Source organism: Caretta caretta, chromosome 10 (assembly GCF_965140235.1).
Source record: "Caretta caretta isolate rCarCar2 chromosome 10, rCarCar1.hap1, whole genome shotgun sequence".
In the NCBI taxonomy this organism is placed as follows: domain Eukaryota; kingdom Metazoa; phylum Chordata; order Testudines; family Cheloniidae; genus Caretta; species Caretta caretta.
Genome location: NC_134215.1, coordinates 52,104,226 through 52,131,571, shown reverse-complemented (window position 1 = coordinate 52,131,571; position 27,346 = coordinate 52,104,226). Strand labels below are relative to the sequence as shown.

The following is a 27,346-nucleotide window of genomic DNA, read 5'->3' as shown; positions in this document are numbered from 1 at the left end:
GTAACGTTAATGAAGGACAAGTGCTCCAACATGTATAACTGCATAAAGGAGATAAATGAGACATTTCAGTTCTCTAAGGAGAGGGGTGTGTGTGGTTTTGCAAAAGAGAAGGCTGGAGAGTTCTCTGAGTTTTTATGGAGTAGAGTTGTTATGCTGTTATGGAATTAGCAACTAATGATTTTGTAAACTGTATCACGAGTGCCCAGTTTTAGGGTCCTTTTTTAACCTTTCATAAGCTGAAATAAATATTGTTGGGGGAGAGGAGAAATGTAATTGGGGGTATTCGGTTTGTCCCAGGGACTATTTAATGCTAGACAAAATTCAGGGCCCCTTGTTGAAATTATCCTTGGAAGCTAAACTATAAAGCGTAGTGATAGATCTCAAACTATAAAACACTGCCACCCTGTGGCTTATTTCATGATGTTTATGATCTAATTCAATAGCACTGAAGTAAACTGGAAAACCTCTGAGAGGTATTATCACCACTGTAGATAAGGAAAGTTAGAGCCGTTAAATGCCATAAGAAGTCTATGGCAATGCTTAAATCAGTTCTTAGTTCATTTCTTAGTTACCCTACACCTCTCATATATTATGTAAAATAATCCAATTAAATATTTGAGTTATTGAGACACAATTCAACAGTGGCTCTTTTCCATTCTTGCTGATAGATCATCCCCGTTTGCAGTTCGCAGTGGTGATTTCCAAAGTCGTCGTCTTGTGCAAGATCGTTGCATGTCTTAAGAAACGGTTCTGGAATACCTCCTGTTTACAGATGGCCTACAGTGGAATGAACAAAGTCCCATTACCTTGATAGGGTGGCACTCGGAGAAACAGGATCAAATGGAGAAAGGAGAAACTTGGGTTGAATGGTAAACATTCAGACAGTTACACTAATAAGTAAACCGATTTATTCATGTCTGAATATCAGTGACATCGTAGCAGGATTTCCTTAAGCTAGGGGTAGTCAATTTATTTTTTGTCAAGGTCCAAATTTCTTGATCAAGGTATAGTCAAGGTCCAGGCTTCAGAGAAAATAATAAAAACAACAACAATAATGATGGCAAGTAGATAAAAAGATTTCAGGATCTGTTCAAAAGTGGCAGGCAGTTAGGGTTGCCAATTTTGGTTGGGTATATTCCTAGAGATTTCATCACATGACAGTCTTTAAAGATTAATCTTTAATTCCTGGAGACTTCAGGCCGTTCCTGGAGGACTGGCAACCCTATTGGTGATCCACCTATTGACTAGCCCTGCCTTAAACCTTCATGGTCCAGCACTAATTTTGAGCACTCAGTAGCTGACCTTCCCATAATCAGCCACAGACCATCCACCATTTCCTCACTGGTTGTCCCATGCTATGATGATCCTCCACCATTCCTCCCTTAATTTTTTCTCAAGGTTATTTCCATCTCTATGCTTAATAAGACCAAAATCCATAAGATTGCATGTTAATTTCCAACATCAGGGTCTGTTTTTCTCCAGTAATACTTCTAACACCTGCATTCATCTTTTTTTCCCATCCAGGAGATATACAAGAGTCTTTCCCAGCACCACATTTTCAAAGCTTTTATTTTCTTCCTATCAGCAATATTAACTTTCCATGATTCACACCCATAAATCGCTATGGAATAAATTAAGGTTTTTCACTAGTCACACTTTTGTACATTTCAAGATGCCACAGTTTTTCAATACTTTCTTAAGGGAGGCCATAGCTGAGCAAGTGATCCCTGGTTGTCTTCTGATTTCTTTGGAACAGCCTCGTTGGCTGGATATATATGATCTCAGTTAATTATATTAATCTGCTGCCGCTACAGCTTTGTGTTAATCAAGATGTCTTCTTCCATCCTGTTTTTCTTAGTCATCATGTCAATGTACATAATTTTGTTTTTGTTGCATTCAGGAATAGTCTGTATTCCTTACTAATTCTTTTTACATTTGTTTCATTGCATTGGTGATTGTAGCAAAGAGTATCATACCATCAGCATATCTGAGGTTGGTTAAGAGGTGTCTTTTGTAGTTTTAATTTTGTTTGAGGCTAATAGCTGATAATCTGACCCACAGCCCACACTCAGTGTTGCTGTATCATTAAACAGCTGATTTAGTTCTTTGTCTTACCATCAGGTGACTTCCATGTGTACAAACATCTAGGATGCTGGGTGAGGATAGTTTTTGTAATGACCAGATGATTAGAGCAGTGGTTCTCAGCCAGGATGTCTTCTGGGTTACATTAGTTCATCTAGATATTTGCCTAGTTTTACAACAGGCTACATAAAAAGCATTCGCGAAGTCCGTACAAACTAAAATTTCATAGACAATTATTTGTTTATACTGCTCTGTATAATATATACTGAAATGTAAGTACAATATTTATATTCCAGTTGATTTATTTTATAATTATATGGTAAAAATGAGAAAATAAGCAATTTTTCAGTTATTGTGTGCTGTGACTTCTGTATTTTTATGTCAGAGTTTGTATGTTTTTAAGTGAGGAGTAACTTGGGGGTACACAAGACAAATCAGACTCCTGAAAGGGGTACAGTAGTTTGGACAGGTTGCGAACCACTAGATTAGAGCAGCAGAATTCAGCTAAATGTCATCCTTTCTCACTTGTGAACCCAGACCATTGTTTCCCAGTACTTCTTTGAGAGCCTACAGCTCCATTGCTCACATTCAAGTCCCTAGTTACAAGGGTGATATCTTTACTCGATGTTTTTAGTGAGTGTTGAGTCCTTGATGGAATTCATTAATCACATTGTCTTCAACTTGTGTAGGGGTGTAAACCTGTTTGATGGAAAGACTGACTGGCTTTGCTCAAAGACAAATTTTAATGATTCTTTCACTGAGTGGATTATATTCAAGCGCACACTTGGATGTTTCCTTCGATGAGATTAATGTGACCCCATTTTCTCTCACTGGATCCTGAGTAATCCACTGCGTATCGGATATCCATCAGCATGAAATGATTCTTACCTTTCCAACATAGCATTGAGATTCCACGTATTCCATCTTACATCTTTCCAATTCTTTGATCACAATGGAGAGGTTCCCTTCATACACACTGTCACATTCTGTGTTCCTTCTCTGATTCATTTATGAAAGTTCAGGTCATTCATTTTCTTTGGTGCAGACATCGGGCACAGTATTTCCCAAAGAACTTGATGCAGCACTATCATAACTACAGCCTGTACTCTTAGTGGTTGGAGCCTCCCCCCAGTATTATTTGTTGTGCCTTCTGGCCTGCGGTGGGAGGTGTCTCACCTGACCAGCATTGCATGTGGATCGCTTTGGCTTTGTTCTGAAGTAATACTTCTTGTCAGAAAAAGTACAGAAGGTTTCCTGTTGCTTTCCTCTGGTTTGTGGCTGCTCTTGGTTAAACCAGCTAAGACAATTATATTAGGCTATAGAACAGTCTCCCAAAGGAACTGGTGGGAGCCCTATCACCTGAAACACTTAAAGCTAGGCAAAATGCTAGTGAACATAGTCTGAGGAGCAGTCCTGCACTGGCAAGGGAGATGCATTGGAATTCATTAATCACAATGTCTTCAATGTGAATAACCTAATGATTCTGTCACATCCCTTATTTCTCTAAGGGAAGTCTACACTACAAGCATTACAGTGACACAGCTGCAGCACTGCCATTGCACCGTTCTAGAGCTGTAGAGTAGACACTTGATACAGCAGTGGAAGGGTTTTTTCCATCGCTGTAGTAGATCCACCCCCTCACGAAGTGGTAGCTTGGTCAATGGAAGAATTCTTCCATCAACCTAGCAGTGTCTACACCGGGGCATAGGTCAGTTTAACTGTGTCTCTCAGGGGTGTGAATTGTTTACATCCCTGATGGACATAACTCAGTCGACCTAAGTTTTAGGTGTAGGTCACCTAATTCTTTTATCTTAGCAGTATACTCTGAATAGCCCTATAATGAGACTGAAAAAGAGCAGCAGATAGAACTAATTAATTTTTTTTTTTTTTTTTTTGGTTCTCTGCCTCCTGAATTTGTGTAACAGTGCCCTTTCCCATTGTTCTTTAGTTTTGCAATACATCATCTTTTTATATGTAATTAATTTATTTTTCTTCTGCTGTAAAAGTAACTTGTCAGAACCATATCACACAGCTTAAAAAAGTATGTACCTGATCCCCTCTGCTGGTTCTGTGGTAGTATTAACATGACAAGAATTGTATGCTGTGTTGTAGCTGTATCAGTCCCAGGAAAAAAGACATTACCTCACCCACTCTATCTCAAGAATTGAGTATGCTGGGGTGTAGTATCAGCCAGAGCTGGCCCAGTACTATGGGGAGGAATCTCATGGACCTTAAAAAGAGAAGAAACCAGAATGGAGCGTTCAGATGGGAGGTGTGGGGCATTTCAAACCATTCAACAACTGATCAGTGGGGGCAATCTGTACAAACTGCTAAAAAATTAGGAGTTCAGTTCAGTCCATTTGCACATAACCTGTAAAACTCTCTGTGGATACTTGTATTGCCCGAGGTGGCCACTGGACATTTTGGTCTATGCATTCTCATGGGTGAGTTCAGACTCTAGTCTCAATCCTTGGGGGTGTGAATGTGAAGGGGGTCACATTCAGATCTGCTCCACATGCTCATTTTGGGGGATGTTTAGTCATGAGGTTGTCTGGTCTGTAGTCTTTGGGCAGGAAAATCTTGTGACACCCTCAAAAACAGCCTTTCTAGCTCTGTTTTGCTTTTCCCAGCAGGCTAGAAAATGCCTACATGTCTGATAGGTTAATTTCCTTTTCTGATAAGAGGTTGTGTAAGAAAAAAAGCTAAAATGTTGCCCCAAATTTGGGGGGGGTGTACCCCAGATTTTGATCAAGCTAATTTGCAACCTTATTGTGTGCATTCAGCCACCATGAATTAATAAAATACAACACCACATAGTTGAGGATTAATTTGAACAAGTAGGGCTTCTGGAGGCAAGGTCAAAACTAGCTGCAGGCTTGCAGTTTCTGCTAATCGGAATGGGAGGAGGGGAGAAGAAAAGAGTCAACAAATTGACAAAAAGAAAATAAGTGAAAATAAGTGAAAGAAAATAAGTGGATGGAGATCTTGAGTTTGGGCACCTTTGATATAAAAGCTTATTATGACTAACATTGTTAGGAATGTTTGTGGATGAGTAATTTATTGAAGTTAGAAGAGGTCACTATGGGTTATGTGTTTTATAAAAGTTAGTTATAAAAAGATTAGATAATAGTGTACTTTGGAGCAGTTCTCCGAAGCTATCCTGAAAGACTTTTTCCTGATACCATGCTCCTTGGCGGGGAAGCTACTAGCCATTGCAGACCACTATTTAATTACTCAGTACCATCTCAGATTCTAGGTAATTATTTGGGATGTTCTAAACCTATTACGTATGTCTCTGTGTGATTTAATCTAATAAATTATAGTTTTAGATAAGAGCATCCTTAATTGTATTAGTCTTTCATCAGCCGGAAGCACTGTGTTCCCATTGATTTATTTCTGATGCCGCCTGTAGTGAAACAGTTAAGTTACCACTGCTTTGGGTTCTGAAAACCCTAAGTAACAGAGTAACATTTACTCACAGGGCTATTTCCAAATCCCCTTGTTGCTTCTATGTCTTGGCTTTTACAGTAGGCTTTAAGCTCTGTTTAAAGTTCTAGGTTTAAATTCTTATTATTTATTTGTATTACAATAGAACTTAGAGGCTAACTGAGAACAGTTTGTGCTAGGCACTCACTGCACATACCTAGAGAGATGGTTCCTCTTAGCGAGCTTACAACCTAAATAGACAAGACTGAAGAAGTATTAGGGAAAGGGATATAAAGTACAAATGAACAGGGATGGTTTGAAAACATCTTATTAGTGCTATGATTTTTTGAGGGGGAGAGCGGTGAAGGGATTGGGTTTCTTTAAATGTTTTGTTGGGGATTTGTTAGGAGATCAGTTAAATGGAAATGCAAAGGAAGGGAGGAGAAAATTGCTGGGAAGGATAAAAGCAACATGGAAGGCAGGTGGAGGGAGGCATGGGTGCGGAGGGTTGGAGCAAACAATCAGCCCCGGAAAGAGGATGTCTAGAGTACAAACTGCTGCAAGGAGTCTGATGGTCTTCCACTGTGGCTGAATACCTGCTGCAACTGCTTCTGTTTGCAGCTGGCTAACTCTCTGGCTAGTGCTATTCAGGAATTGCTTTTAATCTATAACTTTATAACTCTCTGTGCCCTGGTCTACACTAGGACTTTAGGTCGAATTTAGCAGCGTTAAATCGATGTAAACCTGCACCCGTCCACACAATGAAGCCCTTTATTTCGACTTAAAGGGCTCATAAAATCGATTTCCTTACTCCACCCCTGACAAGTGGATTAGCGCTTAAATCGACGTTGCCGGCTTGAATTTGGGGTACTGTGGACACAATTCGATGGTATTGGCCTCCGGGACCTATCCCAGAGTGCTCCATTGTGACCGCTCTGGACAGCACTCTCAACTCAGATGCACTGGCCAGGTAGACAGGAAAAGAACCGCGAACTTTTGAATCTCATTTCCTGTTTGGCCAGCGTGGCAAGCTGCAGGTGACCATGCAGAGCTCATCAGCACAGGTGACCATGATGGAGTCCCAGAATCGCAAAAGAGCTTCAGCATGGACCGAATGGGAGGTACGGGATCTGATCGCTGTTTGGGGAGAGGAATCCGTGCTATCAGAACTCCGTTCCAGTTTTCGAAATGCCAAAACCTTTGTCAAAATCTCCCAGGGCATGAAGGACAGAGGCCATAACAGGGACCCGAAGCAGTGCCGCATGAAACTTAAGGAGCTGAGGCAAGCCTACCAGAAAACCAGAGAGGCGAACGGCCGCTCCGGGTCAGAGCCCCAAACATGCCGCTTCTATGATGAGCTGCATGCCATTTTAGGGGGTTCAGCCACCACTACCCCAGCCGTCTTGTTTGACTCCTTCAATGGAGATGGAGGCAATACGGAAGCAGGTTTTGGGGATGAAGAAGAAGATGATGATGAGGTTGTCGATAGCTCACAGCAAGCAAGCGGAGAAACCGTTTTTCCCGACAGCCAGGAACTGTTTCTCACCCTGGACCTGGAGCCAGTACCCCCCGAACCCACCCAAGGCTGCCTCCTGGACCCAGCAGGTGGAGAAGGGACCTCTGGTGAGTGTACCTTTTAAAATACTATACATGGTTTAAAAGCAAGCATGTGAAAGGATTACTTTGCCCAGGTATTCGTGGTTCTCCTAGATGTAGTCCTAAAGCCTTTGCAAAAGGTTTCTGGGGAGGGCAGCCTTATTGCATCCTTTATGGTAGGACACTTTACCACTCCAGGCCAGTAACACGTACTCGGGAATCATTGTAGAACAAAGCATTGCAGTGTATGTTTGCTGACATTCAAACAACATCCGTTCTTTATCTCTCTGTGTTATCCTCAGGAGAGTGAGATATAATTCATGGTCACCTGGTTGAAATAGAGTGCTTTTCTTCAGGGGACACTCAGAGGAGCCCATTCCTGCTGGGCTGTTTGCCTGTGGCTAAACAGAAATGTTCCCCGCTGTTAGCCACAGGGAGGGGGGAAGGTTGAGGGGGTAGTCATGCGGTGGGGGGAGGCAAAATGCGACCTTGTAACGAAAGCACATGTGCTATGTATGTAATGTTAACAGCAAGGTTTACCCTGAAAGAGTGTAGCCACTGTTTTATAAAATGTCTTTTTAAATACCGCTGTCCCTTTTTTTTTCTCCACCAGCTGCATGTGTTTCAATGATCACAGGATCTTCTCCTTCCCAGAGGCTAGTGAAGCTTAGAAAGAAAGAAAAAAACGCACTCACGATGAAATGTTCTCCGAGCTCATGCTGTCCTCCCACACTGACAGAGCACAGACGAATGCATGGAGGCAAATAATGTCAGAGTGCAGGAAAGCACAAAATGACCGGGAGGAGAGGTGGCGGGCTGAAGAGAGTAAGTGGCGGGCTGAAGACAGGGCTGAAGCTCAAATGTGGCGGCAGCGTGATGAGAGGAGGCAGGATTCAATGCTGAGGCTGCTGCAGGACCAAACCAGTATGCTCCAGCGTATGGTTGAGCTGCAGCAAAGGCAGCTGGAGCACAGACTGCCACTGCAGCCCCTCTGTAACCAACCGCCCTCCTCTCCAAGTTCCATAGCCTCCACACCCAGACGCCCAAGAACGCGGTGGGGGGGCCTCCGGCCAACCAGCCACTCCACCACAGAGGATTGCCCAAAAAAAAGAAGGCTGTCATTCAATAAATTTTAAAGTTGTAAACTTTTAAAGTGCTGTGTGGCATTTTCCTTCCCTCCTCCACCACCCCTCCTGGGCTACCTTGGTAGTCATCCCCCTATTTGTGTGATGAATGAATAAAGAATGCATGAATGTGAAGCAACAATGACTTTATTGCCTCTGCAAGCGGTGATTGAAGGGAGGAGGGGCGGGTGGTTAGCTTACAGGGAAGTAGAGTGAACCAAGGGGCGGGGGGTTTCATCAAGGAGAAACAAACAGAACTTTCACACCGTAGCCTGGCCAGTCATGAAACTGGTTTTCAAAGCTTCTCTGATGCGTACCACGCCCTCCTGTGCTCTTCTAACCGCCCTGGTGTCTGGCTGCGCGTAACCAGCAGCCAGGCGATTTGCCTCAACCTCCCACCCCGCCATAAACGTCTCCCCCTTACTCTCACAGATATTGTGGAGCACACAGCAAGCAGTAATAACAGTGGGAATATTGGTTTCGCTGAGGTCTAAGCGAGTCAGTAAACTGCGCCAGCACGCCTTTAAACGTCCAAATGCACATTCTACCACCATTCTGCACTTGCTCAGCCTGTAGTTGAACAGCTCCTGACTACTGTCCAGGCTGCCTGTGTACGGCTTCATGAGCCATGGCATTAAGGGGTAGGCTGGGTCCCCAAGGATACATATAGGCATTTCAACATCCCCAACAGTTATTTTCTGGTCTGGGAATAAAGTCCCTTCCTGCAGCTTTTGAAACAGACCAGAGTTCCTGAAGATGCGAGCATCATGCACCTTTCCCGGCCATCCCACGTTGATGTTGGTGAAACGTCCCTTGTGATCCACCAGAGCTTGCAGCACTATCGAAAAGTACCCCTTGCGGTTTATGTACTCGGCGGCTTGGTGCTCCGGTGCCAAGATAGGGATATGGGTTCCATCTATGGCCCCACCACAGTTAGGGAATCCCATTGCAGCAAAGCCATCCACTATGACCTGCACATTTCCCAGGGTCACTACCCTTGATATCAGCAGATCTTTGATGGCGTGGACTACTTGCATCACAGCAGCCCCCACAGTAGATTTGCCCACTCCAAATTGATTCCCAACTGACCAGTAGCTGTCTGGCGTTGCAAGCTTCCACAGGGCTATCGCCACTCGCTTCTCAACTGTGAGGGCTGCTCTCATCTTGGTATTCATGCGCTTCAGGGCAGGGGAAAGCAAGTCACAAGGTTCCATGAAAGTGCCCTTACGCATGCGAAAGTTTCGCAGCCACTGGGAATCGTCCCAGACCTGCAACACTATGAGGTCCCACCAGTCTGTGCTTGTTTCCCGAGCCCAGAATCGGCGTTCCACAGCATGAACCTGCCCCATTAGCACTATGATGCATGCATTGGCAGGGCCTATGCTTTCAGAGAAATCTGTGTCCATGTCCTGATCACTCACGTGACCGCGCTGACGTCACCTCCTCGCCCGGTATCGCTTTGCCAGGTTCCGGTGCTGCATATACTGCTGGATAATGCGTGTGGTGTTTAATGTGCTCCTAATTGCCAAAGTGAGCTGAGCGGCCTCCATGCTTGCCTTGGTATGGCGTCCGCACAGAAAAAAGGCGCAGAACGATTGTCTGCCGTTGCTCTGACTGAGGGAGGGGCGACTGACTACAAGGCTTACAGGGTTGGCTTCAGGGAGCTAAAATCAACAAAGGGGGTGTCTTTACATCAAGGAGTATTTCAGGCAGGACTTCACGGAGGGTTCCAATAAGAAATGGTGCACCTAAGTTATCGTTCTTATTGGAACAAGGAGGTTAGCCTGGCCTCTGATTGATACATGGCTAGATTTACCTCGCTGCACCTTCTCTGTGAGTGACTGCAGTGTGACCTAGAGGAATGATTCCCCTAGACAGGGGAGGAGGCAAATGAGTACAAAACAAATCTGGTCTATTTCTTGTTTTGATCCACTCCATCTATCTTTTACATCTTTGGCTGGCAGCAGACGGTGCAGAAGGACTGCATGCCATCCACATCTCATGGCTGCTCGGCAGAAGATGGTACAGTACGACTGCTAGCCATCCTCATCTTTTGCCTGCCTGGCAGAAGATGGTACAGTACGACTGCTAGCAATCCGTATCGCCTGCCTGCTCACCATCAGACGGTTCAATAGGACTGACTGCAGGACTAAAGAGAATGACCTGGTCAAGTCACTCCAAATTTAGTCCCTGCGCCCATGTCTGTCCAGGTGCTCCCAGCCGACGTGGCCAGGAGCACCTCGGACATGACGATGACGGCTACCAGTCGTACTGTACCGTCTGCTGCCACAAGGCAAGGGGTTGCTGCTACTGTGTAGCAATGCCGTACCGTGTCTGCCAGCACCCAGGAGTGATAGGGTGACGGTTACCTGAGCGGGCTCCATGCTTGCCGTGGTATGGCGTCTGCACAGGTAACTCAGGAAAAAAGGCGCGAAACGATTGTCTGCTCTTGCTTTCACGGAGGGAGGGAGGGAACGGGGGCCTGACGATATGTACCCAGAACCACCCGCGACAATGTTTTAGCCCCATCAGGCATTGGGATCTCAACCCAGAATTCCAATGGGCAGCGGAGACTGCAGGAACTGTGGGATAGCTACCCACAGTGCAACGCTCCGGAAGTCGACTCTAGCCTCGGTACTGTGGAAGCGCTCCGCCGAGTTAATGCACTTAGAGCATTTTCTGTGGGGACACACACACTCGAATATATAAAACCGATTTCTAAAAAACCGACTTCTATAAATTCGACCTTATTCCGTAGTGTAGACATACCCTGTGATAGGGTATATCAGGCATTTGCTGCCCACCGCCAGAGACCTCACTGCCTTGGTACAGCCTGTCCTAGGAAAAGAAGGGCAATGAGTTTGGACTTCCAGTTGTTTAGAAAGGCCTCCCACAGTCAGCTGCTGGCGGAACCAGAAAGTTGTAGTCCTCTAGCAGCTAGAAGGGCTGGGAGCAGGCAAAGGCCAATCAGGGATCAGCAGGTCAGATGATAAGGACTGGCTGCTATTAGATGGCAGTTCTGGGTGAAGCAGAAGAAAAGATCTTCACTCTGCCTTAGCCCACAAAGCCAGGCTTTGTCAGGGGCTAATTCTGAGCACTCTTCTTTTAGATCAGTGAGAGGCTTTTGATTTATTTTGTGGCATGTGAGGCCCAGACAGGCCATCGTGAGTCCAATATTAATTGGACTTCGAATTAGGCATGCTCACTTCACAGGACACCCCACCCCCCCCACCCCCGCTTCAGGCAGGTCCATGACACACTTCTATCAGTATTGCTAAGCTTAGGCATGGTAACATTTGGTGTGACTTACTTTTGTGGATTGCAGACTCTGAAGGTGATTGGAACTTAGGTTTTAGTCATTTTATATGCATCCCTAAAGTGAGTTTGCAGTGTATGGAGCACGCTGATGTTGAACAAAGTTTAGTACTCAATGTCCTTTTGTCTGTTATGAAACACATGCTTTTGGGGACAAATATCAGAGCAGGAGTCCTGAGATTCATTTTTAGCAGAATTTACCATCACTGTGGGTTTACTGCCTTTATGCACACAAATACGTATTTAGCCATCTATTGGCCATTGAACTACAAGCCACATACTTTATCCTTCCCCTAACCAATCTCCTGCATTGCCCTACGGACTCTTACTTCATTACTTCTCTGTCGTTTTCTTCCTGGGTGCAGAACTATGCTCTACTGCCTTAGGGTTTTCTGTGCTTGTGGAAGGTGAGCAAGCTTTGGTGTGTTTTTGTATCCTGAATTCTCAAGCTGTTTTTAATCTCTGGTAGCTGTAAACTCCATGGCACCAGAAATCTAGCATGCTGAACTGGTATCTAGTACGTGGCAATTACACCTCCCAGTATTAAAATTGGACTCAATTGCACAGTGTCTTGTGTGTGCCATCTCATTACTGTTTTGCTTTTATTATAATCTAGAAATTTAAAAGATTATTATTTCCATTATATTTAAGGGTGACCACTAAAACTTTCTTGTTTAATTCTAGGTGTTATGTTTGCAACAAAAAAGGACGGCTGGTAAATGCACCCTATGTGGACAACTCCTACAAGTGGGCTGGTGGCGGCTTTCTTTCTTCAGCAGGTGACCTCCTGAAATTTGGAAATGCCTTGCTGTACAGTTATCAAGTTGGACAGTTTAAAAACAGTACCAAGAAACTTCTTCCTGGCTACCTCAAACCAGATACGATTACAATGATGTGGACCCCAGTGCCAAACACTGAGGTGTCATGGGATAAGGATGGAAAATATGCAATGGGTTGGGTTGTTGTGGAGAGAAAGCAAGAATATGGTTTTTGCAGACAGCAGCGACACTACATCTCCCATACTGGTGGAGCAGTGGGTGCAAGCAGTGTCCTGCTTATTCTTCCTGAAGAGTTGGACTCTGAGGTTATAAACAGTGGGTTAGTGACCCCTCCCAGGGGAGTAATTGTTAACATTATTTGTAATATGCAGTCAGTTTCCCTCAACAGCACTGCCTTAAAGATTGCAAAAGAATTTGAAAAAGACAAATTGGCATGATACTTTGATTAAAATATAGTGTAGGTCTGAATAACTGTACTGTAGTATTGAAATAGGAACAAAGTTTTTAAAAACATAAGGGTACACGTGAGCGCCAAGATTGCTAGGAATACACATTTATCAGATTGTAAAGAAATTAACCTATATGACTGTTGTTAGTGGTGCTACATTTTTGTGTATTTGGAAGTCTTTGCTCAGGGAAGTAGCTCTGTAGTTGCTAACTTATGGAAAAGGGGTGAAAAAAGGCATTCTAAGAGAACACAGTTATTATGTAAATCAGCCATGCAAATCACCAATGCTGGAGCAATGTTTTTTCATATCAAGCCAAGGTACTGACCAGTCAAGATCGATAAATATTGTTGTTGGCCTTTACCAGAAAGAGGGTGATGTTTACTCTTTGTCTTCTAGACACTTTTGTATTAGCAAATAAATAATTTCCTTAAATGTAGTAAAATTAAGGAAAACTTGTATAGAATCAAATAATCACAACATGCAAGACTGACTTCGTTTATTGCCATGTTATATTTTTTCACATTCATGCTGGCGAAAGTTGTTCACCAGTATTTTTGAACAGTCACTTTAAAAATAGATATTTTGCTTTTTAAAAAACATTGACTAGAAAGTTTTGTATTTCTGTCCAAAAACAAACCCCACTGAAATGAAACTGAATTTGCTCCCAGGCTGAGGATGACTATACACTAGATTTCATCAGAAGCATGTTTTTTAACAGAGTTGCAACACTCAAGTTCTTGTTCAAAATTAGAAAAGGATGAAACTTAGCATGGTGAGTTAAGCTGGTCTTTCATCTTTTAGAGGACTGCTTTTCTATTCTGACTGGTACAAAACAAATGAGTGAAGCCAGCCTGCTGGCCTAGTGGTATTCCTTTACTCTTTTGTGTTGTATCAGAATTAAAATATTCTATATAATGAGCAAAATCATGAGAGATTATTCTTGAAGTCAGTATCAGAATTCCCACTGACTTCAAGAGGAGCAAGATCACACCCAGAGTATCTCTCACTTCCCAATTCAGAAGCTGTGCTGTGCGGACAACTCTGCTCAACAGTAATCGCCTCTGGATGAGCAAGAAGTGATGCTGAGAGCTTTCCAAAGGAAATCTCATCTGTGCTACAGAGGCACAAGGAATATTGAATCAGGGATCCAGCACCTAAGGGTGCTCCATAATGGCTGTGGAGGTTCTCTTCTCTCTCTCTCTCTTTCCAGAGGGACACTAAAGAAGATCAGCTAAATGATCTCTTAGTATTTAGTCATCCTTCACTTAAAAACAATCTACGTTCTTTCTTTCAGAGTCTCCTTTAGTTAATCTAGTTTTGCCTTGAATATCTTCAATATGGGCAATTATGTTCTCTCTTTTTGGCAGTTTACTCTATTGTTTAATTAAAACCTCTACAAAAGGCTTCCTGCTACTTTTTTTTCTTAATTTTAAACAATTTTGGTTATACTTCCTAACAGGAAAAACTTGTCTAAAATTCCCATAAAATCTTTTAGACAAGGACGTATTTTATATATCTCCTTACCACCTTTTTCTGTTGTTTTTACATGATGAATTTTTAATTCAATCTTTTTTTCACTGTAGATGTGCCAACTTCTTACTTGTTTTCCCCTACAAATTTAACACATTTAGCCCAGATTGAGTTTCTTGGAGTGCAAGAACTGCTTAAATAATCTATTAACTTTGTTCCTTTCATGTGCATCTTTTGGTTAAATTTGTCACCAGCAAAACAATTTTTGATACTGGCTTTGTTAGAGAGACCATGTCCTCCTTGTTCAGTGATGAGGCTGTTGTCTCCCCTATATTTAAAAAAAAAACAAAACAGGAATTTTACAAGAACTGTGAAATGTTTTATTATTTAATATATACGCTTACTGAAGTTTGAGCAGATGGAAAGGTAGTATAACATGCATATGATTTAAATGTGCATGTCTATATAGATAATGCAGAGTTGAGGCATTACCTATGTTCCTTTTGTTCTCATGTAATACTATTTATTCAGAGATGGCCAAGTGTTCACAGGCTCAAAAGCAATCTGCAGAAGATGATCATAAGAAGGACTTGCTATAATAGTAGCAGATCTTCTGTATTCTCATTTTATGAGTTCTGATTACAATGTAACGATCAATCTGGATTTTAAAATGTACAGACTGGAAAATGAAAGTTGTGAGGTTTTTTTTTAAACATTTACAGTATGGTCTTTATTCATTTATTTTAGCAAACATTTTGCTTAATTATAATGGATTTTGATAAAGCTGTACCTGTAATCCAGAATACTGTTTTAGTATTAATAGTGAGTTAAAGGAATTTTAAGTACATTTTTTTTCTTCCTGTATATCATGTGCACAGAGCATCAGGTTGGTGTACTAAAAAAAAAAATCACTGAACTCCCCCACACATGTAGGTAGGTACTCACAATGCTACTGCTGCTGTTGATATTGCAGAGCTTGGCTAGCATTCTTATAGCCCCTGTGCTTGCATACTTCACTGGTGATGTATTTCTTCATGAGGTTGCAGAGTGGGAAGAATGCTGAATATGTACATCTTTTCCCAAATTATATCTGGTTTCGCAGGAGCATGCCCCCACCCTTACTCAAAACCTTAAACACAAAAGTTGCTCCAAAATGAATCTCTAACACTGATGCAGGTGCCACAGCACTGCTTAGCAATTCTGCTTCTCTACCTGAAGGGGAAGGATACTACAGGCAGTAGCTGAAAGAACATTGGCTTGCCTGTCCCTAACTCTGCTACCACCCTTAGCATTTGTTTCACAAAGATTTGACTTCAACCATGTGGAGAAATACCATGTCAGTGCCGCATTCACATTTCTCCTGTTATAGTTTGAGATGTGACATACCAAGAAATTTATTTTTATTATAGATGATCTGTGATATTTAGCAGAATTGTCAGTGGTTTACTTTACACAGATTCCTAATTAAATGTAAATGCCTGTCTAGTGCTTTCATGATTATAGTTAGTTATTTTATGCCTTAAACAATAAAAACTCATTTTATTAAACTTTGTTTTGTGCTAAGTGAGTTTGCTTCTTGGCTGACCAAAACTATATTATCTAGTCAGTGTTCTAAAAATTATTTTTTTTTTAAAAATGGGAAAAAATGCTCATGGATGCTGAGGATTGGGCTTCTTCTAAAGTAGCCAGGAGCTAGTTTGACATTTTCGTATTGTCACAAAATCAGTTCATGTAATTTTTAACCTAAATCTTTAACACTGATGGAAAAATATATCCAGTATAAAAACAATGGAGATAAAGGTTGTAAACTTGTCACATTATAATTGGAACGCTCTTTCATAGTCTTGCACAACATTTATCAAGTCACTAGATACTCAACAGCAGAAATCTGTACTGTTTCATAAAACATGAGTTGTTTGCCCTGGATGGCTTAGTTCCTGCCGGGTTCATGAAAAGCTGACAGCCTATAAGCTATTAAATGCAAAAACACTAAAACGTAAAACTTCTACTGTAACATGTTGTTGCTGCTTTATTTTTTTTCTATATCATAAATACTCTGGAAATAGTGATCTTTGCTTAATGGTTCTTAAAAGTAAGGGTTTTATGGTTGTGGAGAGGGGGTTTATCAAAAACAAACTTACTGACCATTGCATTGGATCAGATAAAGATCTAATATAACATGCATATACCCAAGCATATTGCTCAGACTACCACAGCGCATACAGCACTAGTGATAGGAAACACCCCAATGTAAGTATTTGAAATGGGTATGAAAGCAAAATTCATGGCAAGAAATAAGTTTGAAAACACTTTTAGCAATCAAAGCTACTAGTGAGAACATTTTACCAGCGTACACATAGCAGTTGTAGACTTTCTATATCCAAAAAGAACATACTTACCTCACTGTGGAGGTAATTGCCTTTTTTTTTTAAATAAAAAGCAAACACATTCTTGCTTCTTGAAGGTAAATCAGAATCACTGGTTGATGTAATTTGCTGTATGGAAGCATTACAGGAGTTTACATCTCATTTAAGCTACTGCCAGCAGCCAGGATTAGACAGAACGACAAGATGGGTTATTCAGCTACTCTGGTTTGGCAATACTTAGTTATTCCAGGTTTTCTTAAAATCTCATGTGTGAAAAGGAATATCAATCACTAGTTTTAGCTTGTGCTTATATCTAGAAAGAATTGAGTGCCCTACTTGCCTCACTGGCATTTCTAACAGGCTGTGGGCAGTGTTTAGCCACCTAGAGCAATTTGAATGATACATCAAATCTGACTTGAGTTACTTTGCTCTTAAGTTTTCCTGTGTTTGTCATGAAATCTTAATATGGTTTAAAGTTGGTAGAATATTTAATAGTTATGTAGGGATCAACTAATTGACAGAAGCCACTCTGCACCTTTAAGAAAAACATACATACCAAGGATTTTTTTTAAATGAAGAGATGGACACTGAGAATTCATTTTCACTTTCTAAGAAGTGCAGTAAAACATCTCAAACTGATGCAAATACAGTATCAAGCATTATTTTTTATTGATTTGAAGCTGACATCATGCTCTTACCACAAAAGAATAGTTTAACTTGGGAAAGACAAAATTTCCAATGCCAGCCAAACGACGAGAAGATGTACTTTATGCAATTTTGAAAAAAAGTTCTGTTTACATATAAATCAAGACATTACTATAAAATTATTCTTCTTAAGATATAGATTTAAGAATGCAGTCTACATGGTTTACCATGTAAAGAAATAACTGAAATGTCAATTGTTAGTATTCCATGGTAAATTAGAAAGAGAAGCAGTCCTTTTAAAAACAAAAGCCAACCAATTTTTTTTCCTCGAGCTGGTTAATTGTTATGCATAATATCTTTTTAGAATTTACAATGCTAATTTATGGTCTTATAACAGAATAAAACCTATTTAATAGCAATTTACTAGCCTTAACAAGCATTATACCAACATACTTTATTTTCTAGATTAACCCTGTCACAGAATGGAACTAACTTTTTGAATTGAATTTTATTCATTTCCTTGTGACTTGATGCCATTCATAGCTCTCTAATAGTTTGCTGTCTAATAAGTATTTGTTCATATGCCATATCCCCCATGCAGAGAGAATGCTTTCTAGTTTTCCTATGGAAAAGTGTTTGCTTTATATATCCATCTACCAGTTTTAACCCCATGTATCACAACAGCAGCAAAAAAAAAAAAAGCATCGGGGGTAACCATGTTAGTTTGTATCCACAAAAGCAAGGAGGAGTCTGGTGGCATCTTAAAAACTAACAGATTGGGCACAAACTTTCATGGGGAAAAAACCCCACCATGCATCTGAAGAAGTGGGTTTTTTACCCACGGAAGCTTATGCCCAAATAAATCTGTTTTAAAAAAAAATTTTTCCCCCCTATATTTAAGCATTAAGGTATTCCTGCAGCAGTTTCCATTTGCCTTTCATTTCTATAGCTGATATAGCAGTGGTGATTAGTCAGTTTATAATTAACAAAACGGTGTGCAGCAAGTCTTAAGTTCCGATTCTTGTGAGGAATGGCATCACCCATTCAAATACAGTAATAAAAAGCTCTAAAAATAGAGCTGAATTACCCATAGACTTCCAGAAAAATTGTGCACATTAAGACATTTTATTGGGGGAGAGGGGGGAAAAAAACCCCACCAGATAATTGCTGGTGTTTCTTACAAAGTAGAATAATTAACTTGTTAGATTAACCGACGTTTTTGAACAGATAAGGCTTCCAGGAGCATATAACGTGAGTCATGTTGGCAAAGGGAGCATTCAATGTTGCTTTCTTCTAAATGAGCAGCCTGTAAACAAATCACATAAAAGGATTCAAAATGGGATAGTCCTTAAATTGTTATAGGAGACAACCCTGAGAACATCCTATTGCCCTGGCTATTTCTGTAGCTGAGTTTACATAAATAATGGGTTTAATTTACTTTTCCTCTACAAGACATTCAAGTGAAAAATTAGCATTTCAGATCAGGCCTAATCTGATTATTATAATGACATAGCTACATTTTTACATCTCAATGTGCAGTGAGAGGGGCTTTATGCCTATGCCATTGAAAGCTTAACTTTGCATCTTTTTAAAGGCAGATCTCCTACTCCCTCCTCCAGTGGCAAACACCCTAAATTGCAGTGATTTCTCTGGTAAAGGTGGGTTGTTCTGTAGTTTGGTCCGCCTGCAGCCTTATTCCAGGTACCCTGCGCTCCTGTAAACTCTTCTGTGAATGTACATATATGCAGCACTACTATTTTATGCCTATATAGCCATAGTTGTTGGCCTGTTTTACCACTGAAAAGTATAGCCCAGAAATCAACTTTAAATGCATACTTTTTTTCTGAAAAGAGATTAAATATAACCTCATGGGGTTTTTTATACCACCTTTCATATTTTAAGCATCTTGCTGCACTTAAATAGAAATGAGTTAAACACTGGTTCTACCCCAGTTATCTATGCAAACAGAGCAGCCATTATATACTCAACTATAGTTTGACAAAAACAAATTTTAATCACAGGGAATGTTAACCAAGGAATCTTGCTGATACTAGGGGGAGAGGGCAAGCAGAGACTGTTTTAATCTGACAGCAGTACGCCATAGCATGACAGTGAACATGTGACCCAGGGACTTAAACCTGATAACCTTCAGGTTCAGAAGTAAATGAACCATACTATAAACTTTGGCCATATGCTTACTGTTAATCTGAAAGGAATTACAATTCAGAGTATAGGGAATCATTAAAGCCTATTCAGGGTATTTAACTGATGAATACTGATTTAGTTACACCGCCCTTATATAATGCAAAAAAGACCAGCTGCAGATACAGTTGCAATCCAGCTCCCAATTTACCAGAAATCAACACTTCTCAAACACACACTCACTTCTGAGGGATCTGAAGAATGTTCATTTTCAGTCTTTGTTTTTTAAGCCACTGAGAAAATGAAACCTTTAGCACTTTGCAAGTATATTAATGCACAGCCTTCAAAGGAATAAAACTGGCTTAATTATTAAACATACTCCCTTACCTTCTGTAAGCCTGGCCTTTCCTCCAGTAGGCTGGCACAACACAGTTGAGCACCCAACGCACAGAACCACTGTCTGAGCATGGCTGAACACTGTGGTGATCTTGTAGCATCCTAAAAGGGAATACTGGTAAACTTAAAGTGGTTAAATATTTAAAGAGACATAGCAAAGTCTGCATCTATTTAGTTTACAACCTTCCTCCAACAAAAAGTTGGCAACTGCAAGATACTAGACAATTACATTTAAAAGTTCGTGATATTAGCAGTTGGACATTGCCTACAACAATACAAGTTACTCTAGGATGACACACAACTGTTCTACTGAATCAAGTCTCTGAAGCCTTGTCTACACTATCTAGTTAATCTCTCACTATTATGACTCCATGTGGGCAAAATTAGATATGACTGATTAAAATACCAAGAACTAGCTTACATTTGTACTCCCATTATTGATACCACTAGTGCATTTGGAATAATGAAAGATTTACAAAAGTACAGCTAAGAGCATCTATTGTGTGTCACCTGAACAACAGGCTTAGCTTTTCTTTGCCAAAACCCCATCCATTTCACTCAAATTTTTAATATACATTTGGGAGAAAAAATCTAAGAGCCTGAAGCATAAGAGAGCTCCTAAGTCAGTCCTCTGGCAAAAACAAAGTGAAACCCTGCTATTCTAATATAAAAAGCAAACAGAAGAGTTCTGAAAAAAAAATCAAACCCTCTTTATTGGAGCACAGAAAGTACACTCATTTTCCCTTTTATAGCAGATTTACGCAACAATTAGGAATGATATTTCATTGACCTTTCATTATCAGTCTTCACTGCACATAAGTTTCATTATTGTTATGCATAATGAAAGGGTAAAACTCTTAAATATTTACCTGGACACTTTACATCCATAAAGTAGGAATTTGGACTCTGCACCAGACGTTTCTTTTTGTGCTTTCTTTTCTCCTCCTCTAGAGATGGATGTGCTATGTCTCTATCCAACTAGATTTAATAGCAACAAAGGGTAAGTCATGGTATTGGATGGTAAATACTGCTCAATCCAGTTACATTAGTTGGGTGGGAGATTTCCTGTTGAGTTTATGCTGCTGTTTTGTTCTTAGTTAGTATATGTATATCAGTACACCAGTTCCAATGCTTTAAAACTAAAACCAACAGCATATGCAAGCATTTGTGTGTTAGAAACACCTGCAATACCACCACTACCTTTGGAGATGCTTCTTATTGTAATAGGTTTCAGAGTGGTAGCCGTGTTACTCTGTATCAGCAAAAAGAATGAGGTATATTTGTGGCACCTTAGAGACTAACAAATTTATTTGAGCATAAGCTTTTGGGGGCTAAAACCCACTTCATCAGATGCATGCAGTGGAAAATACAGTAGGAATATATATATATATATATATATACACACACACACACAACATGAAAAATGGGTGTTGCCTTACACACTATAATGAGAGTGATCAATTAAGGTGAGCTATTATCAGGAGAAAAAAACCTTTTGTAGTGATAATCAGGATGGCCCGTTTCCAACAGTTGACAAGAAGGTGAGAGTGACAGTAGGGGGGATAATAAACATGGGGAAATAGTTTTACTTCATGTAAAAAGAAAAGGAGTACTTGTTGCACCTTAGAGACTAACCAATTTATTTGAGCATAAGCTTTTGTGAGCTACAGCTCACTTCATCTGATGCATCAGACTAACATGGCTGCTACTCTGAAACCTTACTTTGTGTAACGACCCATCCACTCCCAGTCTTTATTCAAACCTAATTTAATGGTGTCCAGTTTGCAAATTAATCCCAATTTAGCAGTCTCTCATTGGAGTCTGTTTTTGAAGTCTTTTTTTTTTAAAGTCTTCAAAACCAGATTCCAAGGAGACTAGTCAATTGTTGGAAATGGGCCATCCTGATTATCACTACAAAAGGTTTTTTTCTCCTGCTGATAACTCACCTTAATAGATCACTCTCATTATAGTGTGTATGGCAACACCCATTTTTTTATGTCCTCTGTGTGTGTATCTATCATATCTATCGTCCTACTGTATTTTCCACTGTATGCATCCGATGAAGTGGGTTTTAGCCCATGAAAGCTTATGCTCAAATAAATTTATTAGTCTCTAAGGTGCCACAAGTACTCCTCATTCTTATAGTAATGTAATAGAACATGTACTATACTAGGACACACACTATTACATCGTTCTTTCCAATGCTATGTCTCTCACTATTGAACTAGCTGCATGAATCAATTCATCACTCTTGACTAAAAAAAATCAGATGTGAGTAGTGGAATAAAGAAAACTGGCAATGATTTCCGGATAGTTTGTTTCAGAGAGGGATTTCCAGTTCTACAATCTATCTTGGTTTCAAAAATCAGTGTGAAAGCATCAGGCTGCCATCACTGGAAAGGATAAGTGGGTTGCTGGACTAGGCATTTGTACACAAATAAAACAGGAATGCCTGGAAAAAACAAAGCTGCTAAAACCATCCATAATGGAACTGATGATTAAAGAAAACTCCTAAAACCTAGGCCACTGAGCTAACTCAAGGTAGCTGGAGTGCAGCCAATAGGCCAGCGCCAGTACCATGTGATTGATTGTTCCTTGAATGTTTTTCAAAAGACAACCCCACAGCTGCCACCTGCTAATCTGATGGTTCAGAACAGATTAAACCAATTAAGCACCCAACCCTCCCAAAGTGCAAACAAGTGTCCTCCGTGTTATCCACAGCAGAAATGAAACAGGGGCCAGCGTGGTCTAGAGGGGGCTCAATCCGCCTGTCTTTGACTTGAATGACTAAACTTTGTCTTCACTAGAGCAGGATGAGATATAACACCCCTACCCCCGAACTGGACTCCTTCCTGGCAGAGATAGTCCACACACAAGATAAAGGGAGAGGAAGAGGGCGGGAAAAGGGATTTAGGAAGGTCCCACAGTGGGGCCCCTAGCACTCTCAGCCCCACTACAGAGAAGCGGGGGGAGGGGGACGCGGCGGGCAGTCTCAGCAGCCAGGCCCCTGGCATCACAGACCCCAGGACGGGAGATTGGAGCACCTAGGCCCCAGGTGGCATCACAGACCCCAGTACAGGGCAGGACGGGAGATCGAAGCAGCCAGGCCCGTGGCGCTCTCATTCCCCTTTGGCGCAAGGCTGCTTTATTCTGAGAATCCAACGCGAGAAGCCAGTAACGGGCGTCCCGGCACGTGCGAAGGGCACGAGGCGCCCTCAGCCTCCCGTGAGCATGGGGCGCCCTGCTAACGTCGCCGCCCCCCATGTCCTGGGTGTCAGTTACTCCGTCCCCTAGGGCCGTTAGTGTCACGTGGCTGCGCCAACTCCCCAGTGTCCCTCCCGCCCAGCGCAGTGCCAGGATAATCCCCCCCGCGTCACATCTATCCCGGTCACGAGGGGAGGGTTGCCCGCGCTGCGGGCCCCTGGAGCTGGGTCCCATACACAGGGCTGGGGGAGGGCACATTCCCCCGGCCGCAGTCTGAGGCCCTTCACCCCACCCTTCAGGGGGCTGCTAAGGTGATTCACTCGCTGGGTCCCAACGCTGTAAACAAAACAACTCACAGGCATGTTGTCTCCCCAACCGGAAGTACCCTTCGAGTGAATGACAAGTGAACGGGGCGGGCCTGTCGGGCCACGGCAACGAATCTGCGCTCATAGGCCGACTGCCGCTTCCGGGAGGCGGCGCGCAAGAAGCGTGGTGGTCTTTTCTCTATGGTCCTCGTGGCGCTCTCATCTCTCCTATGGTGGGGCTTGGTGAGTCTCTGCCCTGGCGAGTTACGGGTATCCGAGCGCTTTTCAACTCGCTTCCCCCGCGTGAGTCCTTCAGACTCCCCGGCCTTGCGCTTCGATGGGGAGACCGTTAGCCAGCCTGGATCCCGGCGGCCGGCAAGAACCTTGCTTGCAGCTTCCCACACAGACAGGACGGAGGTGGGCACAATCCGGCCGCTCTGCGGGGAGACCCCAGGGCCAGCGGCCTGATACGCAGCCCTGATCCCTGCCGACCCACGCCAATGACGGGCTCCGAGGGTGGATGGCTAGCTACTGGGCACCCCTTCCTGACAGGGCCGCAAGGCCTGGCTGCCCCTGCGGAGACCACGGGGCCCTGCACCCAACGCTGAGGCTAGCGCTTCTGGGGTGACCAAGCGAGTCCCACAGAGACAGCAGGCGAGCCTCAGGCCTGGCTCTCTACAGTACAAAACATTGGCGATACAAAACATCTTTTCTACCAAGAAAACCTCCACCTTATTCTACAGGAAGTGTCCCAGGACCTTGTAGAGCAGTGGTTCTCAACCTTTCCAGACTGCTGTCTCCCTTTCAGGAGTCCGTTTTGTTTTGCTTACCCCAAGTTTCACCGCATTTAAAAATGACTTGCTTACAAAATCAGACATAAAAATACAGAAGTGTCACAGCACACTAGGACTAAAAAATTGCTTACTTTCTCATGTTTGCCATATAATTATAAAATAAATCAATTGGAATATAAATATTCTACTTACATTTCAGTGTGATATTTGAGCCTCTGTTTCACTTGTGAGCCTTGTCTGAAGCCCATGCCGTGCCACCCGAGACTGAAGCATGGAACTTAGCTTTATGGGCCCCCCTGTGCATGGGGCCCCAGGCAATTACCCTGCTTGCTACCCCCTAATGCTGGCCCTGCACTTGTGACCCCCTAAACCTGTCCTGTAATCCCTCTGATGGTCGCAACCCCCAGGATGAGAAACTGATCTAGAAGAATTGAGTATGCCCTGGAAGACCTCTGTGTACCCCCACGGGTATGCATACCCCTGGTTGAGAAACACTGCTGTAGTGTTTCAGGCCATTATATAGGCTTTCCACTTTTAATGGTTTCTTCTCTAGGGCACATAAATTGAGTTATGACAGAATAACAGTAAGCTGACAGTGTCTCTCGATGATCTGATGTGTTGATGGTAGGGGCATTTTAAAAATTATATTTTTGTATAATTTTTAGATTAAAAAGAAAAGGAGTACTTGGGGCACCTCAGAGACTAACAAATTTATTTGAGCATAAGCTTTCATGAGAAGTGAGCTGTAGCTCACGAAAGCTTATGCTCAAATAAATTTGTTAGTCTCTATAATGCCACATGTCCTCCTTTTCTTTTAGTGAATACAGACTAACATGACTACTACTCTGAAACCTTTTAGATTAAAGCATTTATAATACAAATTGCATTATAAATGCTTTAATCTGAAAAGACTCCGCTAACACTTGGCTCTGTTTACTGTCCTACTAGTTATCAGTACAGAGCAGCTGACTTGCTTTATAATACTTTCCTCTCCCTTCCAGTCTTTTGCCTTCAAATGTATCCTATTTACCTGTAGGTTGAAAATAAAAATGTAACAACCAGATGGTTGTTTCGGGAGGAGGATTATAAAATTCTTCGACCAAGACAATACCTTCATTATACATAACTCACCAAAGAAATGACAAAGCATCCTCCTCCTTTTCCCCTCCTACATTACCATTCCATTCTTTTAATTTTTCTCCTGCTAGAACACTCTAATGCCCTATGAAGATTTTTGAGTTAGAGTTTACATTAAAAATAGAGGTTTCTAGGGAAGGAGAGGCACAGAAGCATGATCCAAAAGCAGGATGTCAGCGCCACGGTTGAGTTCTGGCTCTCTATTTTGAGTTTATTTGGAGCTTCATTTTGTAGTGTTCGCTGCTTACTGTGTCAAAGTGTGAGTGCTTGCCACTGTCAGCTCAGTGCTCAGAATGTCTACATAGATCCCCCTATGCATCCCCTTAAAAGCAAATACTACAGCTGCAATTCAAATGTTAAAAAAATAAAATACAAGTTTATTTTGTTGCAGAATAAGAACAGGAAATTAAAGATGTTGAACATCAACTGTGTAAGGGGTAACTTGAAAGATTCCTGAAGATGGACTGGAAACATCAAGGCCCAGTTTAATAGTAGTTATGTTTAGAAAAAGGTGACTGAAAACTTTTTGTTGTCTAACAGCTGAAGTTGAGCTTCTCTAAATGCATGCATCATAGTGTCCTTTTGCTGAACTATCCCTTTTTGCATAGAATACTTCTCCATTGTGGTTGCAAGGCAGAACTTGAGTATCCTGCTTACCCCCTGTTTCACTCGGTTCTGCTCCATTCATTGCCTTTTGGAGATGGGATATTTTTCTGGGGTTTGCTCTGTGGTGTGGTCAGAGTATATGGTGGATTTTGATTAGAAATTATCTTCTTGATGTACACAGATTACAATATTATTTTTCCTGGACTTGGTCTACCCCAGTGATTCTCAACATTTTTTCATTTGTGGACCCTGGAAAAATTTCAAATGAAGGTGAGGACCCCTTTTGAAATCTATTGTCTGTATATATATAGTTGAATTCTGTTCAGTTAGTTTTCAGTCTAATACTTTCACGAATCCCTCAGACATAGTGTTGCATGGAGCACAGGTTGAGAACCACTGGTCTACACTACAGAGTTATGTGGACGTAAGGCTTACATTGACCTAATTATGTCAGTGTCTACACTAGAATGCTACTTATGCCGAAGTAAGTGGCCTGCTACACTGATATCATAACTCCACCTCCAAGAGGCATAGTGCTTATGTCAGCGTAGTAAGGGTGACGCAGTGTCCGTGTAGACCAGGATCTCAAACATGCTGCCCTGCCCCTGCACTGCTCTGGAAAGCGGCTGGGACTGGGTGGAGAGGGAGGCACAGGGGTCTATGTGTTGCCCTGGCCACTCCTCCAGGTACCTCCCCCGAAGCTCCCATTGGCCATGGTTCCCCGTTCCTGGCCAATGGGAGCTTTGGGGGAGGTACGTGGAGGAGCGGCCAGGGCAATACACAGACCCCTGTGCTCCCCCCGCTCTCAGGTCCCGGCTGCTTCCCGGAGCAGCGTGGTGGCAGGGCAGGCAGGCAGGCAGGGAGCCTGCCCTGACCCCGGTGTGCGGCGGGCCAGACCTGCTCCCCGAACCCCTTCTGCAGCAGAACCCCCTGCTGCACCCCACATCCCTCCTGCACCCTGACCCCCTTCCCTGAGCCCCCTGCTGCACCCCCACCCCTCTTGCACCCTGACCCCCTGCTGCACCCCACACTGTGACCCCCTTCCCTGAGCCTCCTGCCACACCCCACACACCTCCTGCACCCCAGCCCCCTGCCCAGAGCCACCTGCTGCACCCTGACCCCCTGCCCTACCCTGCACCCCAAGCCCCTGCCCTGAGCTCCCTGCCGCACCTGCACCCTTCTGCACCCCCGGGGGGCAGGGAGGCGGCGGAGTTGGGGTGGGGATTTCAGGAAAGGGGTTGGAATGGGGGCAGGGAAGGGGTGGGAAGAGGGGGGCAGGGGCGGGGCCTCATGGAAGGGGTGGAGTGGGGGCGGGGTCAGGGCAGCAGGGGGTGGTCAGTGTCCTGGGCTTACAGCTGGATCCCCCAGCCTGGAGTGACAGCTGAGCACAGGTTGAGCATGGGAGCCTTCCAGCTGTGAAATTGACATTCTTGTCAGTGTCAGGGCTCCAGCTGGGAGCCTCCCATACTGCTGACAAAAATGTCAATTTCAGCATTGGTTGGCTCTGTGC

At 42.7% G+C, this 27,346-nt stretch overlaps 4 protein-coding genes across 4 annotated transcripts in view; 3 read left to right on the top strand and 1 right to left on the bottom strand.

The window, feature by feature from the left end:
• Positions 1 to 15,788, top strand: part of LACTB (lactamase beta) — a 32,819-nt gene extending 17,031 nt beyond the window's left edge. The window contains exon 6 of the mRNA XM_048867993.2: positions 12,228 to 15,788. Coding sequence (XP_048723950.1) covers positions 12,228 to 12,759 — 532 coding nt within the window. The 3' untranslated portion in view covers positions 12,760 to 15,788. The remainder of the gene's footprint in view (positions 1 to 12,227) is intronic.
• On the top strand, positions 745 to 8,314 carry LOC125644290 (uncharacterized). The gene is made up of 3 exons (XM_048867995.2): positions 745 to 869; positions 6,213 to 7,131; positions 7,718 to 8,314. Exons 2-3 carry the CDS (start codon positions 6,552 to 6,554, stop codon positions 7,870 to 7,872), a joined length of 735 nt encoding a protein of 244 aa, XP_048723952.2. The 5' UTR covers positions 745 to 869; positions 6,213 to 6,551; the 3' UTR covers positions 7,873 to 8,314.
• A 2,570-nt stretch (positions 15,789 to 18,358) lies between the features above and the next one.
• Positions 18,359 to 24,045, bottom strand: RPS27L (ribosomal protein S27 like). Its single transcript, XM_048868000.2, has 4 exons — positions 23,351 to 24,045; positions 20,660 to 20,768; positions 19,782 to 19,892; positions 18,359 to 18,558 (listed from the first exon to the last, which is right to left on the bottom strand). Exons 1-4 carry the CDS (start codon positions 23,354 to 23,356, stop codon positions 18,530 to 18,532), a joined length of 255 nt encoding a protein of 84 aa, XP_048723957.1. The 5' UTR covers positions 23,357 to 24,045; the 3' UTR covers positions 18,359 to 18,529.
• A 1,576-nt stretch (positions 24,046 to 25,621) lies between these two features.
• The window catches only part of RAB8B (RAB8B, member RAS oncogene family), a 51,754-nt gene continuing 50,029 nt past the window's right edge, over positions 25,622 to 27,346 (top strand). The window contains exons 1-2 of the mRNA XM_048867997.2: positions 25,622 to 25,741; positions 26,018 to 26,106. Of these exons, the coding sequence (XP_048723954.1) occupies positions 25,728 to 25,741; positions 26,018 to 26,106 (103 nt within the window). The 5' untranslated portion in view covers positions 25,622 to 25,727. The remainder of the gene's footprint in view (positions 25,742 to 26,017; positions 26,107 to 27,346) is intronic.

Coding starts and splice junctions, on each gene's coding strand:
- LOC125644290 (XM_048867995.2), top strand. CDS start 6,552: ATGCAGAGCTCATCAGCACAGGTGACCATGATGGAGTCCCAGAATCGC. Junction 7,132..7,717: donor AGGTGGAGAAGGGACCTCTG/GTGAGTGTACCT, acceptor TTTCTCCACCAG/CTGCATGTGTTTCAATGATC.
- RPS27L (XM_048868000.2), bottom strand. Junction 19,893..20,659: donor TATGGATGTAAAGTGTCCAG/GTAAATATTTAA, acceptor ATTCCCTTTTAG/GATGCTACAAGATCACCACA. Junction 18,559..19,781: donor AAAGGCCAGGCTTACAGAAG/GTAAGGGAGTAT, acceptor ATTTGTTTACAG/GCTGCTCATTTAGAAGAAAG.